We start from the raw sequence: 11,652 nt of genomic DNA on the forward strand, positions 1-11,652 counted from the left end.
TGCCTACTGACCAATTTGTCAAATGGCCAATTTACTAATGTCAGCTCAATGAGGTTAGTTCCCACCCGCTGAACACGCTCAAGACAAACAATCCTTATTTCCAGAAAATTGTAATTTGGCAGCGGTGGCACGTGGACTCTGCCAACTGGCTGCTTCCGGGCCGGGTCTGCCTCGCCCCACCTGGGGAGTGGGCTGGGTGTTATCCACCCATAGAACTCTGGGTGAGCCAGGCCCCTGCCCCCAGATTCCCACACTGCGAGGGCCAGGCAGGGGCCTCTCCACACCACACATGCACACACATAAAACAAGAAAATGTTTTAATTGTAAAACTGACTTGAGGGCGGGCAGGTGGGGCTGTGCTGCCGGGGCAGAAACCTGGTCCTCAGGCAGTGAATCTGTCCCGGTGCCGCCCACAGGACAGGAGTCACCTGCCCCAGCTGGGGGCAGGGGTTAGTGTTATAAAATGACGATATAAATAGACTTCTAGAAAACAGAGGCTGTCCTGGTGCAGTAGTCATTTGCTGCCAGGGCTGGGTGGGGCGAGCCGCCTCCCCTCCAGCCACAGAAGGGTGTGCAGGGCTCTGGAAAAGGCCACTCTTCAGACATTCATGATTGACCTCCACAATGGCTCAGGGGCGGGGGCTGGATGCCGGGCGGGCGGGCGAGGGCTCAGATGGCCACCTGCAGGCTGAGGGCAGAGCGGCTGGACTCTATGTGCGCGCGCCTCTTCCTTCCAGTGCCCCTCCACCCCGGACCTCTGCTGCAGATTTCCAGTGATGGGGGCCACCTTCCTTCCTGGACACAGGAGAACACAGGGGGCCTGTCCCAGAGGGCGGGGAGGGGGGGGAGCCTCACCTGCTCCCACAAGTCTCTGTGTCTAAGTCATCAAGTCAAACCCGCAGTTCAGTAGTAGGCTCCCCTGAAGCCCCCAGTGAGGAGGGTGGTGCTGCAGGGAGTGTCCCGGGCTGGGAGGAGGGGGCTGGCCCCCTGGTGCCCCCAGCAGGGCGGGATGACCCAAGGGGCTCTTTGGTTCAGGGCCAGACACTGGGCCTCATCTGGTGCGGTTCTGGCGCATGAGGGGCACGATGCTGGCAGGCGGCCCCGCCTTGGTCAGGAAGGGGTGCTTCAGCAGCTCTGCAGCAGTGGCCCGCTGGGCTGGGTCACGCACCAGCAGGCGGTCCAGGAAGCCCTTCAGGGATGGTGACACCTATGGGGGAGGCAGAGGAGGGTGAGGAGGGAGGGCCCCTGTGCTGGGCCCAAGTGCCTGTGGGGCCACCCTTTGCCTCTCATGCGCTGACAGCACCTGTGATGCCACAGGCAAGTGGAGTTTGGCCCAGAGATTGTGACCAACCCAAAGGCCCCTGGGGCTTGTTCCCTTCCCCTTCTTGTGGTTTAGTGAGGAGCTGGCAGTAGCTGGGCCCTGGAGGCAGCCTCTTTCTAGGGGTGAGTCCTCCACCAGGAAGGCCGAGTCCCCATCCTCTGGGGTAGGGCCTAGGTCACAGCTACGCAGTGTGTACTCAGCCTGGATGGCAAAGGTGAGGGGTCTCTGTTGTCTGTGGGGGACCTGAGTTCTCGCACAAGCCTGTCTGTCCAGGCACATGAGGCTGGGGTGGGGGGTCCTGGCACGCTGTGGGCCCACCTTAGGACCCGCAGGCCACACGGTCCCATCCACACTGGTACTCTGCCCAGTGCCAGCCACCCCGCCTCTCGCGTGTCGTCTCCCTGCTGGAGACAGGCCCACCTTGTGCAGGTTCTTGAGTCGGGGTGGCAAGTTGTCCCGAATCATCTTCATGGCTTTGAGGGGTGGCTCATTGAAGTAGGGGGGCTCTCCATCCACCATCTCAATCACCATTACCCCCAAAGACCAGATGTCCACCTGGGGAGGAAGGGCCGGCAGGCTGACTGGGGAGGGCAGGAGGGCCTCGGGGAAGCACTGGGAAGGGACGGCCCAGTTCTGCCCTTGCCTCACCATTCCTGGGGTCTCTGGGCCAGCAAAACCTTGCAGATGTCCCCTGGCCAGGCCCTCTGCACGCCCCCAGCACTGTTTCCCTGCTCTAGGCTAACCACTCTAACCCGGCTCTCTCTGGTAAAACCCAGACTCCCCCAGTTTCCCAGGGCCAAGGGCAGATCCAGGACCCAGGATGCCCACTCAGCAGCTGGGACACTGAGATTGGTTCAGCAAGGGGCACATGACCCAAGCTGAGCCAATCAGAATCAACCCTGGGACTTTTGCCAAGATATCCAGGAAAACAGTGGTGCTCACAGGCAGGGAGCCGCGTTCCCGTTGTCAGGGGGCACCTGCCTGAGCAGAGAGCACACTGAGGATATCAGGGCTGGGGAGGGAGAGCGTGGGGACGGCCATCCGAAGCCTGTCTGCTGCAGTTCTGGGGACTGACAGCCTTCACGTTTTGCTAAATCTGTCACTCACAGGTAGTCCTGACTGAGAAGTCCCCTCAGAGTCTCACGCCAGCCACCCCTCAGCCTGAGGCCCCCAGGATGTGCTTTCCAGGGTGCCCTTCTCATGTCTCGGCCTTCGGTCAAGTCTTGCTGACTAAGGAAAGGTAATGGTTGTGAGTGCAGCAGGCCAGGAGGGACAACAGTGATGGGTGAGGACTGCGGTCAAAACAGAAGGGCCTGTCTTTCGAACGGGGAGCAGCCCCTCAGCACCACTGACTGCCCTAGGACAGCACTTGGCTCCTGTGGCCAAATGTGGCTTTGCAACAGAGGATGGAAACTGTGCCTCTTGTGTATAAACTCTCATCTCAAATGCGTACGAGAGCAACTTCAGGCCACTTCCAGAATGTGATGGACCACGCACTGGCCTAACTCAGCACTAGCATCCAATCACAGTGAGGGTGCATCATGGCTACCTTCCCTTCCACGAAACATCCCTGGCCACCACCCGACTGCCCCACCTCACCCCAGAACCCCGGCTGTTCTAGCGGGGCAGCAGGATGTGGGGCCTGCTGGGCTCACCTCTGGTCCATAGGGAAGGCGGGAGATGAGCTCCGGGGCCATCCAATACGGTGTGCCGACCAGTGACTTCCTCCGAGGCACCTCCTTGCTCACCTGGGCACAGAACCCAAAGTCTGACAGCTTCACCTGGAGTGGGCGGGGCAGCAGGGTCAGAGGTACAGGCCCAGGGCAGCCAGACAGAGACCCACCTCTTTAATTCTTTGGTCTTGGATACATGGCTGTGCTGTGCTGCCCAGAGGGTTGAGCTGGGTTCTGGAGTGGACCACTGGGCACTTCTGCCATTTCCTGGCAGGTGCTCCTCAGGGTCCCCCCCGTCCTGGCAAGCTCGGTGGAGGGTGCCAGGAGTTCTGGGGGTTCAGAGGAAGTGCCCTGAGTCCTGCACGTACCAAAGGCAGAGTAGGGACTGAGAGAAGGATCATACTGTGTGCGCGTGCATGTGTGATACACTCCGCCTCTGCAACAGGTCTCCAGAACAAAGGATTTATGCCGTTTTTGGAACTGTGGGTCCTTTCAGATTCCCAGGGATATCTACAGATCTATTCGCCCACAGAAAACATAACCACATGGTATGCATACAATTTCAGGAAACTCAGAGATGTTTCCCAAGCACATTTATAGCCAGTTCTAGGTTCTCAGCCCAGACTCTCAGTAAAAACAGGCCCCTCTGCTCTCTTTGCGTCCCCACTCAACCTTCGGTGGAGGAGGGTCGAGCCACCAACTTCTGCCAGAGTGTGATGGACCTCAAGGGCCTCACCAGAAAACCACGTTCCCCTTGGATTATAAATGCAAGTTCTGAGCTGGGCGTGGTGGCGCACGCTGGTAATCCCAGTACTTGGGAGACTGAGACAGGAGGATCTTAGGTTTGCTGCCAGCCTCAGCTATTTAGTGAGGTCTTATGCAATTTAGTGAGCCCCTGTTTCAAAATAAAGAATACAAATGGGTCTGGGGTGTAGCTCAGAGGTAGAATGCCCTGGGTTCCATCTCTGGTACCACAATAAACAAACAAATAAATGCAAGTTCCGGGCACTATATGGCTCATCCATGGCCTCAGATTCAGAATCTCAGCCCACAATAGGGAAGACGGGCGTGGCTGGCACTCAGTTTTAGTGAAGGACACATGGCTCAGAGCTGTGCCCCCGAGTCTGCAGTGCCTGGGTCTCTGCCCACCTGGACTCGACTCTGGAGCAGAGCAGCTTATTGCTCAAGTGGCTGGATCAGGGCAGTAGAGCCCAGGCAGCACATGGGAGGTAGGGAACCCAAGCACCAGCCACCTGCCTCCTCACCCTGCCATCGTGGGTCAGCAGAATGGAGTCACTCTTGATGTCCCGGTGGATGACACCCTGGGCGTGGAGTACGGACAAGGCCTGCAGCACAGCCAGGCACACGGCAGCGATCTGCTCCTCGTTCATCCTGCGGGGGACAGTGCTGGGCAGACGGCCTACCCCAGGCTCTGAGAGAAGACGGCCCACCCTGGGGAGCTGGGGTGGGAGGGGACGCCCAGCCCCAATGGTACAGAAGTGGGAAGGAGCCTAAGATGCCACCACCCAATCCTGGGGCCATGGCTCTAAAGAGACGTGGCCTTACCCATACGGTCCAGAGGGGACTTAGTCCTCTTGCAGGAAAGGTCTGAAGGGACCCAGCTCCATCCTGGGAGCCTAGGAGGTAGCAGGCTGGGTGCCAGCCAGGGTCCAGCCACCAACAGTACCTGGTGTGCGTGACGATGTCAGTCAGGGCGCCCCCCTCCAGGAACTCCATCACCACCCAGAGCTCATCTCCCACCAGGTAGCTGTTGTACATCTCCACCACGTTCTCATGCTGGTAGTCCCTCATGATCACCACCTGGGCAGGGAAGCTGGTCAGTGGAGGGGAGCGAGCAGAGCTTCTGCACCCCGCACTTGTGCTCACTAAGGTCACCTGGCCTGCCCTCCTCTACAGCCAAAGCCAAGCAGACCCAAGGCCAGCTTGAGGCCAAACAGCTGCATTTTGGGGGCGTTCCCTTCATCCACCATGTTTTCTGATCCCAATCCTGAACTATTCTGAGCGCCCCTGATGATGATCAGGTGGACACCTGGGAGGGGAGGGGAGGAGAGTGTCCAAGCATAGGCGGAGATAAGAGACAAGTGGGCATGCGGTTAAAATAAAAAGTACGTGTGGGAGGGAAGAGAGATGAATTTCAGGTACAAGGATTAGCCAGGGAAAGGCCGGGGGTCTGGGGAATAGTATTTACAGGGCGCCGTGTGAGCAGGAGCTTGCTCCTGGTGGGGAACAGTTACAAGGCGGGGGAGGAAGTGCTGGGAGCCAGGCAGGCAGGGGCCATGCTTGGACAGTCTCTAGACCTGACCTTCTCCAGGGACTCCTGCACCAGAGGACGGAGACACTTCTCACACCCAAGTTCCTCTCAGGGGAGGAGCCAAGAGACTTCAGCAAAAAGGCCACAAGAGCCAGAACGGGAAGTGCTTAGATGGGGGCTGATCATGGAAGCCCTCTAGGAGCAGGGCATCTCCTCAACCAGGGGATGCCCAACACAGGAGGCTGGGGCAGGAGACCAGGCGGGAGAGGACAGGGCTGTGCAAGGGTGGGGGACGGGGATAGGAGTGGGAGGCCTCCTGCCCTGGAGCTCAGGAGAGGCTGAATGGGGTGTGGGTGTGGGTGCTGTTGGGACAGCGGAGACGGCAGGGGAGGGTGTGAGGTGTGAGAGAGGGCCAGGCTGGCAGAGGGCGCGTGGGAGGGCAGGCGGCCGCCCACCTCGTTGAAGAGCAGCTCCCGCCTCTGCTGCTTGCGCAGGTCCATCTTCTTGACGGCCACCAGCTTGCCCGAGCTGCGCACGGTGGCGATGCACACGATGCCCGTGGAGCCCTCGCCGATCTTGATGAAGTTGTCCAGGTAGGAGCGAGGGTCCCCGGGGTCCACCACCAGCTGCAGGGCAGCCCGGAACTGCTCGTGGGACACTCGCTGGGGCTCCCGCTGGGGCGAGCGGGGCCCGGGGGGCCCGGGAGCAGGGGGCGCAGCAGGGGCAGCAAGGGCGCGGGCCGGAAGGGACAGCTGGGGCTCAGAGGCGTGGGGGCCCAGCACGCCAGGGCTGGGGGTGCCGCGGGCTCGGGCAGGAGGCTGGGAAGAGGACTGGGGGGCAGCCAGGCCCCCCGCTGATGGCCCATTAGGAGCCGTGCTGTGAGACTCCCCCTGAAACAGAAGAGAGGTGCTGTGAGTGCAGCGGCTGGGCTGGCTCTGCTCCCCAAGCTGCGGGACAGACACAGGGGGCGGGGGGGCAGGATGAGCGATGCATGGGGGCTGGGCCTGGGATGGAAGGTGGGGATGGGGAAGCACTGCGAAGGGGGCAGCGGGGGTCAGGTTACCTGGGCACCCCGGGATGGGTGGTCAGTATCGGCTCGTGGGTATGTGTTAAACGGCCTGCCGGCCGCCAGTTTCACCCCACTGGCCAGACTGGCAGGCTGGGGGGTGCCGACATCAGGCCCGGAGAGGGGGCGTTTGTCCCGGGAGGGCTCCTGGGGCCCTCCTGCGCCCTCCCTGGAGGGCTTGGGCCTCTTCTCTGGCCCCACCCGTCGCCTGTCACCACTGCTGCCGCCCGCCTCACTGTGGCCTGTGGCACGGCCTTGGCCACCAGCCTTCTCTGGGCCCCCTCTGGTCACAGCAGCCTGCTTCTCAGGCATCCCGTTTTCCTGGTGGGCTCGAGCAGGGGGTGGTGGGCTGTCTCTCCGCAGGGAGTTGGAGCGGGTCACCGACATGTTCTCGAATTCATCCAGGAGCAGTGTGAGGGCCCCATCCTTGGCACCTTTGCTGCCGCGCACGATGGTCTGGGGTCCGGGACAGTGGTGGGGCGGGGCCGGGCAAAGAGGCGGGGGACACAAGACGTGCATTCGACAGACAGGACGACATAACACACACAGAGACAAGACAGAGACGAGATGAAGAAATGCTATGGGTGATGATGGGGGGGCAGGTAGGGTAGGACGGGGGTGCCTGTAGCCCTCTCCCACCAACTTAGCCACAGGATGTGTGGCAGCCCTGAGCAGCACCCCCACCCAACACCATCTCTGGCTTCTGGACTGTGGGAAGGCCAAGGGAGGGGAGGTGGGTCTGCCCTGTCATCAGCCCTGGGTAGCCGCAAATGACAGGCTGCCAGAGCCCAGGGCTGCCAGGCACTGACCCCGAGCCCCGCCCTCTGCTTCCCCGGAGCCCAATGGTGGGTGCTGGGAGAGCCAGAAAGGCCTTGGCTCAAAGTAGAGGGCAACAGAGTCCTAGGGGCCACATGGCAAAAGCAGACACATTCTGAATCCACCTAGTCCTGCCTCTCCGTGCCTGCCCCCCTGCCCCTGTGTACCCTCTAAGCTCCAGATACACCAGCCTCCTCCTGGCCCTTCAATTCACGCTGGTGGCTCTCTCTGCCCCAAGTGTCTCCAGCTTCACCCCATCTTTTGGGTCTGTGCTCAGAAGTCAGCTTCTCAGGGAGGTTCTGCTGAGCAGCCACGCTCTAACACGCCAGCCCAACTCTCCCTGCCTCTTGTCCTGCTTTCCTCCTCCCCTAGGCACCGAACACCAGCTGGACACAGAGGAGCAGGCCTATCTACGTGGGTCCTGGTGGCTATAAGGTTCCCCAGGACAGCAACTGCTCTCTCCTAGCTAAACCTCAGCCCCGGCGACAGTGGCTGGCACACAGAGGGCGCTCAGTAAACATCTGTTGAATCAGTGAGGGAGGCGGGCTGGAAAAGGCCACAGCAGACAAGAGTACAGCCGCCTGCTGGTGTTAACCACTGGCAGGCAGGACACCAGGCCGGGACTGTGCCTAGTGTGCAAAAACCAGACCCCCACAAAACGCCTGCAGGCCTCAGCGCCCCCGTGGTTGCTGCAGTCCCTACCTCTTCCAGGTCTTGGCCAACAGCCCGAAGGCCTGGCCTTGCCCAGTGAACCCAAGGAAGCAAGGAGACTTGGTCAGGTTTGGGTGTCACAATGAGTGGTCAAGTGGGCCCTGGGAGGACTGGGGAGAATCCTGGCTAAGGGCAACAAACACAAGTGCCCATGGCGTCAAGGGCACTGCCAGGCCAAGGAGCACCCTCATGTGAATGAAGACCAAGTGTGCCTTCCTCCTGTGGATGGGCTGCAAGAGGGGCTGGATTTTCTTTCCTCTTTCCCCCCTTCTTTCTGGTACTGGAGACTGAACTCAGGGGTATTCTACCTCCGAGCTATACTCCTAGTTTTATTTATTTCTTTATGGCACTGCAGATTGAACCCAGAAATGTTCTACCTCTGAGCTACATCTCCAGCCCTATTTTATTTTTAATTTGAAACCGGGTCTCAATAAGTTGCTGCTGAGAATCGCACTAAGTTGTTAAGGCTGGCTATGAATCTGCAATCCTCCTGTCTCAGCCTCCCAAGTACTGGGATTCTAAGTGTGCACTATGCTCAGCATATGTTTTGGTTTTGAAAGAGAGTCTGCTTAGGTTGCTGAGAGTCTTGCTAAGTTGCTGAGGCTGGCCTCAAATCTGCAATCCTCCTGTCTCATCCTCCCAAGTACTGGGATTATAGAGATGTGCCACCATGCCTGGCTTGGATTTTCAGATACCTAGTGTGGCCACAACCTGCAAGTGACCACAGGGCCAGGCATGGAGTGCCTGGGGGCGGGACTCCGAGATAGCTGCCACTGAGCTGCAGCTGGTTTGTCATGAGAAGCCCAAACAATAGATTTGGGCATGAAGTCTCTTGCTTTTTATACAGTGGCAAAGAAGAAAAAGGGGCCAGATCTCCCTGCAGGAGCCACATAAGCATGACGATGGGCCCCAGTCTGAGACTTGGCCCCAAGTCTATGGTCAACTAGCTGACCTTGGGCCTCCTCCCAACCAGGTCTGGGCTGAGCACAGAAAAGGATGAGTCACTGTGGCCTGAGCCTGCTGACAGACAGGCGTGCCCGTCTCCACCCACTGAGGACAAACCTGGCTGGACTCCCCAGGCCCACAGCCCTTGTGGGTCCCGTCACCCTTGGGATAAAGCCCAGGCGCCAAGGCTGCTTTTACCAGGCCGGGCACAGGCACCCTTACCAATAGGCCAGCCTGGCTGCACGTCACACCTGGGTTCTTACAATTCACGATTCTTACAATTCATTTCACATGGAAAGAGTGTGGGCTCTGGAAACAGATGCTGGTTCTAGTCTTAACCCCACCACTTTGCTCAAGGTGGCAAGAAAAAAACTCCACATAACCCCAAAGCCTTGAAGCATCACACAAGCTTTTCCTCCTCTGCACACTCCTTTCCCCTCTGTCCGCTTGACTCCTCCCCATCAGTGCCGGGGCACAGCCTAAGAAGGTTTCTCTTCCTCCAGGATGCTCACCCAGAGGCCTAGGCTGGGCCGCAGAGGTGGGGCAGGCCAGTGAGGAGGTGCTAACTGTAGGGTCAAAGGGTAAAGGGCGCTCAGAGGAGTGGGAGTGGGTGATGATGGCATACCTTGGGGGCCCCAGGCTGGATGGAAGTAATGCAGGCGGGGTCAACGAGGGGCTTGGGCCTGCGTGCGGACTCCTCAATAAGGCTCTGCCACTGGCGGGGCAGGCCGGTGAACTTCTGCTCATGCTGGTCAAAGCCCGTGTGCACGCGGTGCTCAAAGTTAGATGGTGCTGAGATCTCTACCCGCTTCTTCCGCTTTCCAAACATGGTGCCGGGGCCTCCTGCCACGAGGGCTGAGGCTGGCCTTCTACCAGGGCACCTGTGGGAGGGAAGCGTCAGCAGTGCCGTGGTCAGTGGCCTGTTTCTCCCCCTCCGCCCTAGTCCATCTGGCCTCTGTGACCTGGACCACAGGAGGTGGCAGTCTCCTCCAGGGAGCCTCTCACTCCTCTACCTTCTTGGGCTCCTCCTGGGCAGCCAGAGGGTGAGGCCACAACCCTTTCCTACTCAGGGGCCCCTGCGACTCTGTCTCATTCAGGAAAACTCATAGCTAGTCTTTCCCATGGCTCAAGACAACCTGCACACTCGCCACCTCCAGCCCCATCACCTCTGCCCTCATCCCCCCTCACACCAGCTTCTATATCCCAGAGCCCTTGTGGGCTGCCCCCCCTGTCTGGCTCCCTCCTTTCCCTCCCTCAGTTCTTTGAGTGGTCAGTGAACCCTTTCCTCAATGCAAGTAAACTAGCCCCTGTGTCCCACCACCGTCTATTACAATGCCTTCAGAGCTGGTTGAGTTTGTGTACAATGTGGTGTTGGCTACTATACCTCCTCCAATAGAACGCCATGCCCAGGCTAGGCCCATCGGCCCTGTCTCCCCATCCTACTGCCGGGCCTAGCACACTGTGAGCACTCACTAGGCATCTCCAGCCAGCCCGCCCAGCCCCGACTCTGGGCTCACGGTGCCACCCATCTCATGTTCTTTCAACCAACAGCTACTGCATGTGGGACACCCAGGCGTCCTCACCGAGACTCTCCTGTCTGTAAGGTCTTGGTCTTCAGCTGGCACTTAGAACAGCACCAGAGCAAGAGTCAAGAGGGCTACGAAGGAGGCTGATGGTGGTGCCCCAAAAGGAAGCCCAAGAAATGACGGCTGGGAGACAGGCAGCCGGAGACAAATCTTTCTCTGCTGTTTGCTACCCATGACCTGGGTGGGTGACTGAGGCCAGGCCTGCCTTGGCCCAACCCCACAGGGCTGCCATGGGGAATGGATGAGTGAACAAGAGGCCCAGGCCAGGGCTGGCACAAGTGAGAGGCCCCATGTATGCTGCTCTGATTTCTAGGGCGGCCCCACGGGTACCATGGGGAAGGGTCCCCCCTCCCCCCGGGCTTCTTCTCTGTCCTGCTACAGATGGCCCCACACCAGCTACGCCCTACAGGCACCCAGAAGTCACACAGACCTGACCTGAGGCTGGCTGGTGAGGGCTAGAAGTGCCCGAGGGCAGGTGACGTTTCCTCTTGGGGCTTCAGGTTACTCATCTGTAAAATAGAAAGAGAAGGGCCATCTGTTCGTTCATTCATTCATTCATTCATTCATTCATTCATTCATTCATTCACTCACCAATGCAGTGACAGGCCTCTCTTGCGCCCAGCCCTCTGCAGGCTGGCACCAGGCGCACGGCAATGACTAGATAGCCTGTGACCTCACAGAGTGCTCACGTGGGGCAGAAAGACCTGGCCGCAGACAGAACCAACCCAGAGTGGTTAGGGAGTGCAGGCCAAGCACGGGAGAGTCGGTAGGGTAGGCTTCCCAGAAGTGGGTCCATGTGAGTTGAGACAAAAGGATAAAGAGAAATGTGGTAGTGACTTCTGTCAGGTCCTGGCTGGCTGGCTACACCTGGCAGTGCTGGGCACAGGGCTAGCAGCTAGTGTGGTGGCTCTGGGGAGACGACACATGCAGCGAACCCCACCCACACCCTGTCCCAAGCCTGGCTCTCCTTCTTGGGGTTCCTTTCCTGTGGTAGCAGGTCTGAGAGGGAAGCCGCCAGCACCAGCCCACAGAAGAAGCACCAATGGGAGCCATCCAGGGGAACCGGTCTGGCAGTGGGAGCCCAGGGGGAGGTGGGTGCGAGACCTCACAGCCGACCTGTCTCAACTGGTCTCCAGAGGCTAGCGGGTGGTTATAGCCAGGTCTGGCCAGAGATCCCCAGCTGGCTCGGTTTCTGTGCTTGCCCTGGGGTCTGGGTGCTGGGATGTGGGGTGGCGGAGAATCGGCAGGACGGGGCATCCTCT

The 11,652-nt window shown here is 59.5% G+C and overlaps 1 protein-coding gene across 2 annotated transcripts; it reads right to left on the reverse strand.

Annotated features, from left to right (window-relative positions):
* Window positions 1-1,051: 1,051 nt before the first annotated feature.
* PAK4 (p21 (RAC1) activated kinase 4) lies at window positions 1,052-9,633 on the reverse strand (the record flags this gene model as incomplete). 2 transcript variants are annotated; one of them, XM_080702751.1, is made up of 8 exons in its annotated part: window positions 1,052-1,207; window positions 1,742-1,876; window positions 2,977-3,102; window positions 4,260-4,386; window positions 4,682-4,815; window positions 5,722-6,156; window positions 6,330-6,788; window positions 9,430-9,633. In XM_080702751.1, the coding sequence occupies 8 exons, from the start codon at window positions 9,631-9,633 to the stop codon at window positions 1,052-1,054; spliced, it is 1,776 nt and encodes a 591-aa protein (XP_080558877.1). The 2 variants fall into 2 exon arrangements, with proteins under 2 accessions (XP_080558877.1, XP_080558878.1); XM_080702752.1 differs by lacking the exon at window positions 6,330-6,788.
* Window positions 9,634-11,652: the final 2,019 nt, after the last annotated feature.

Source organism: Muscardinus avellanarius (genome assembly GCF_963383645.1).
Source record: "Muscardinus avellanarius genome assembly, chromosome: 10".
NCBI classification, from domain to species: domain Eukaryota; kingdom Metazoa; phylum Chordata; class Mammalia; order Rodentia; family Gliridae; genus Muscardinus; species Muscardinus avellanarius.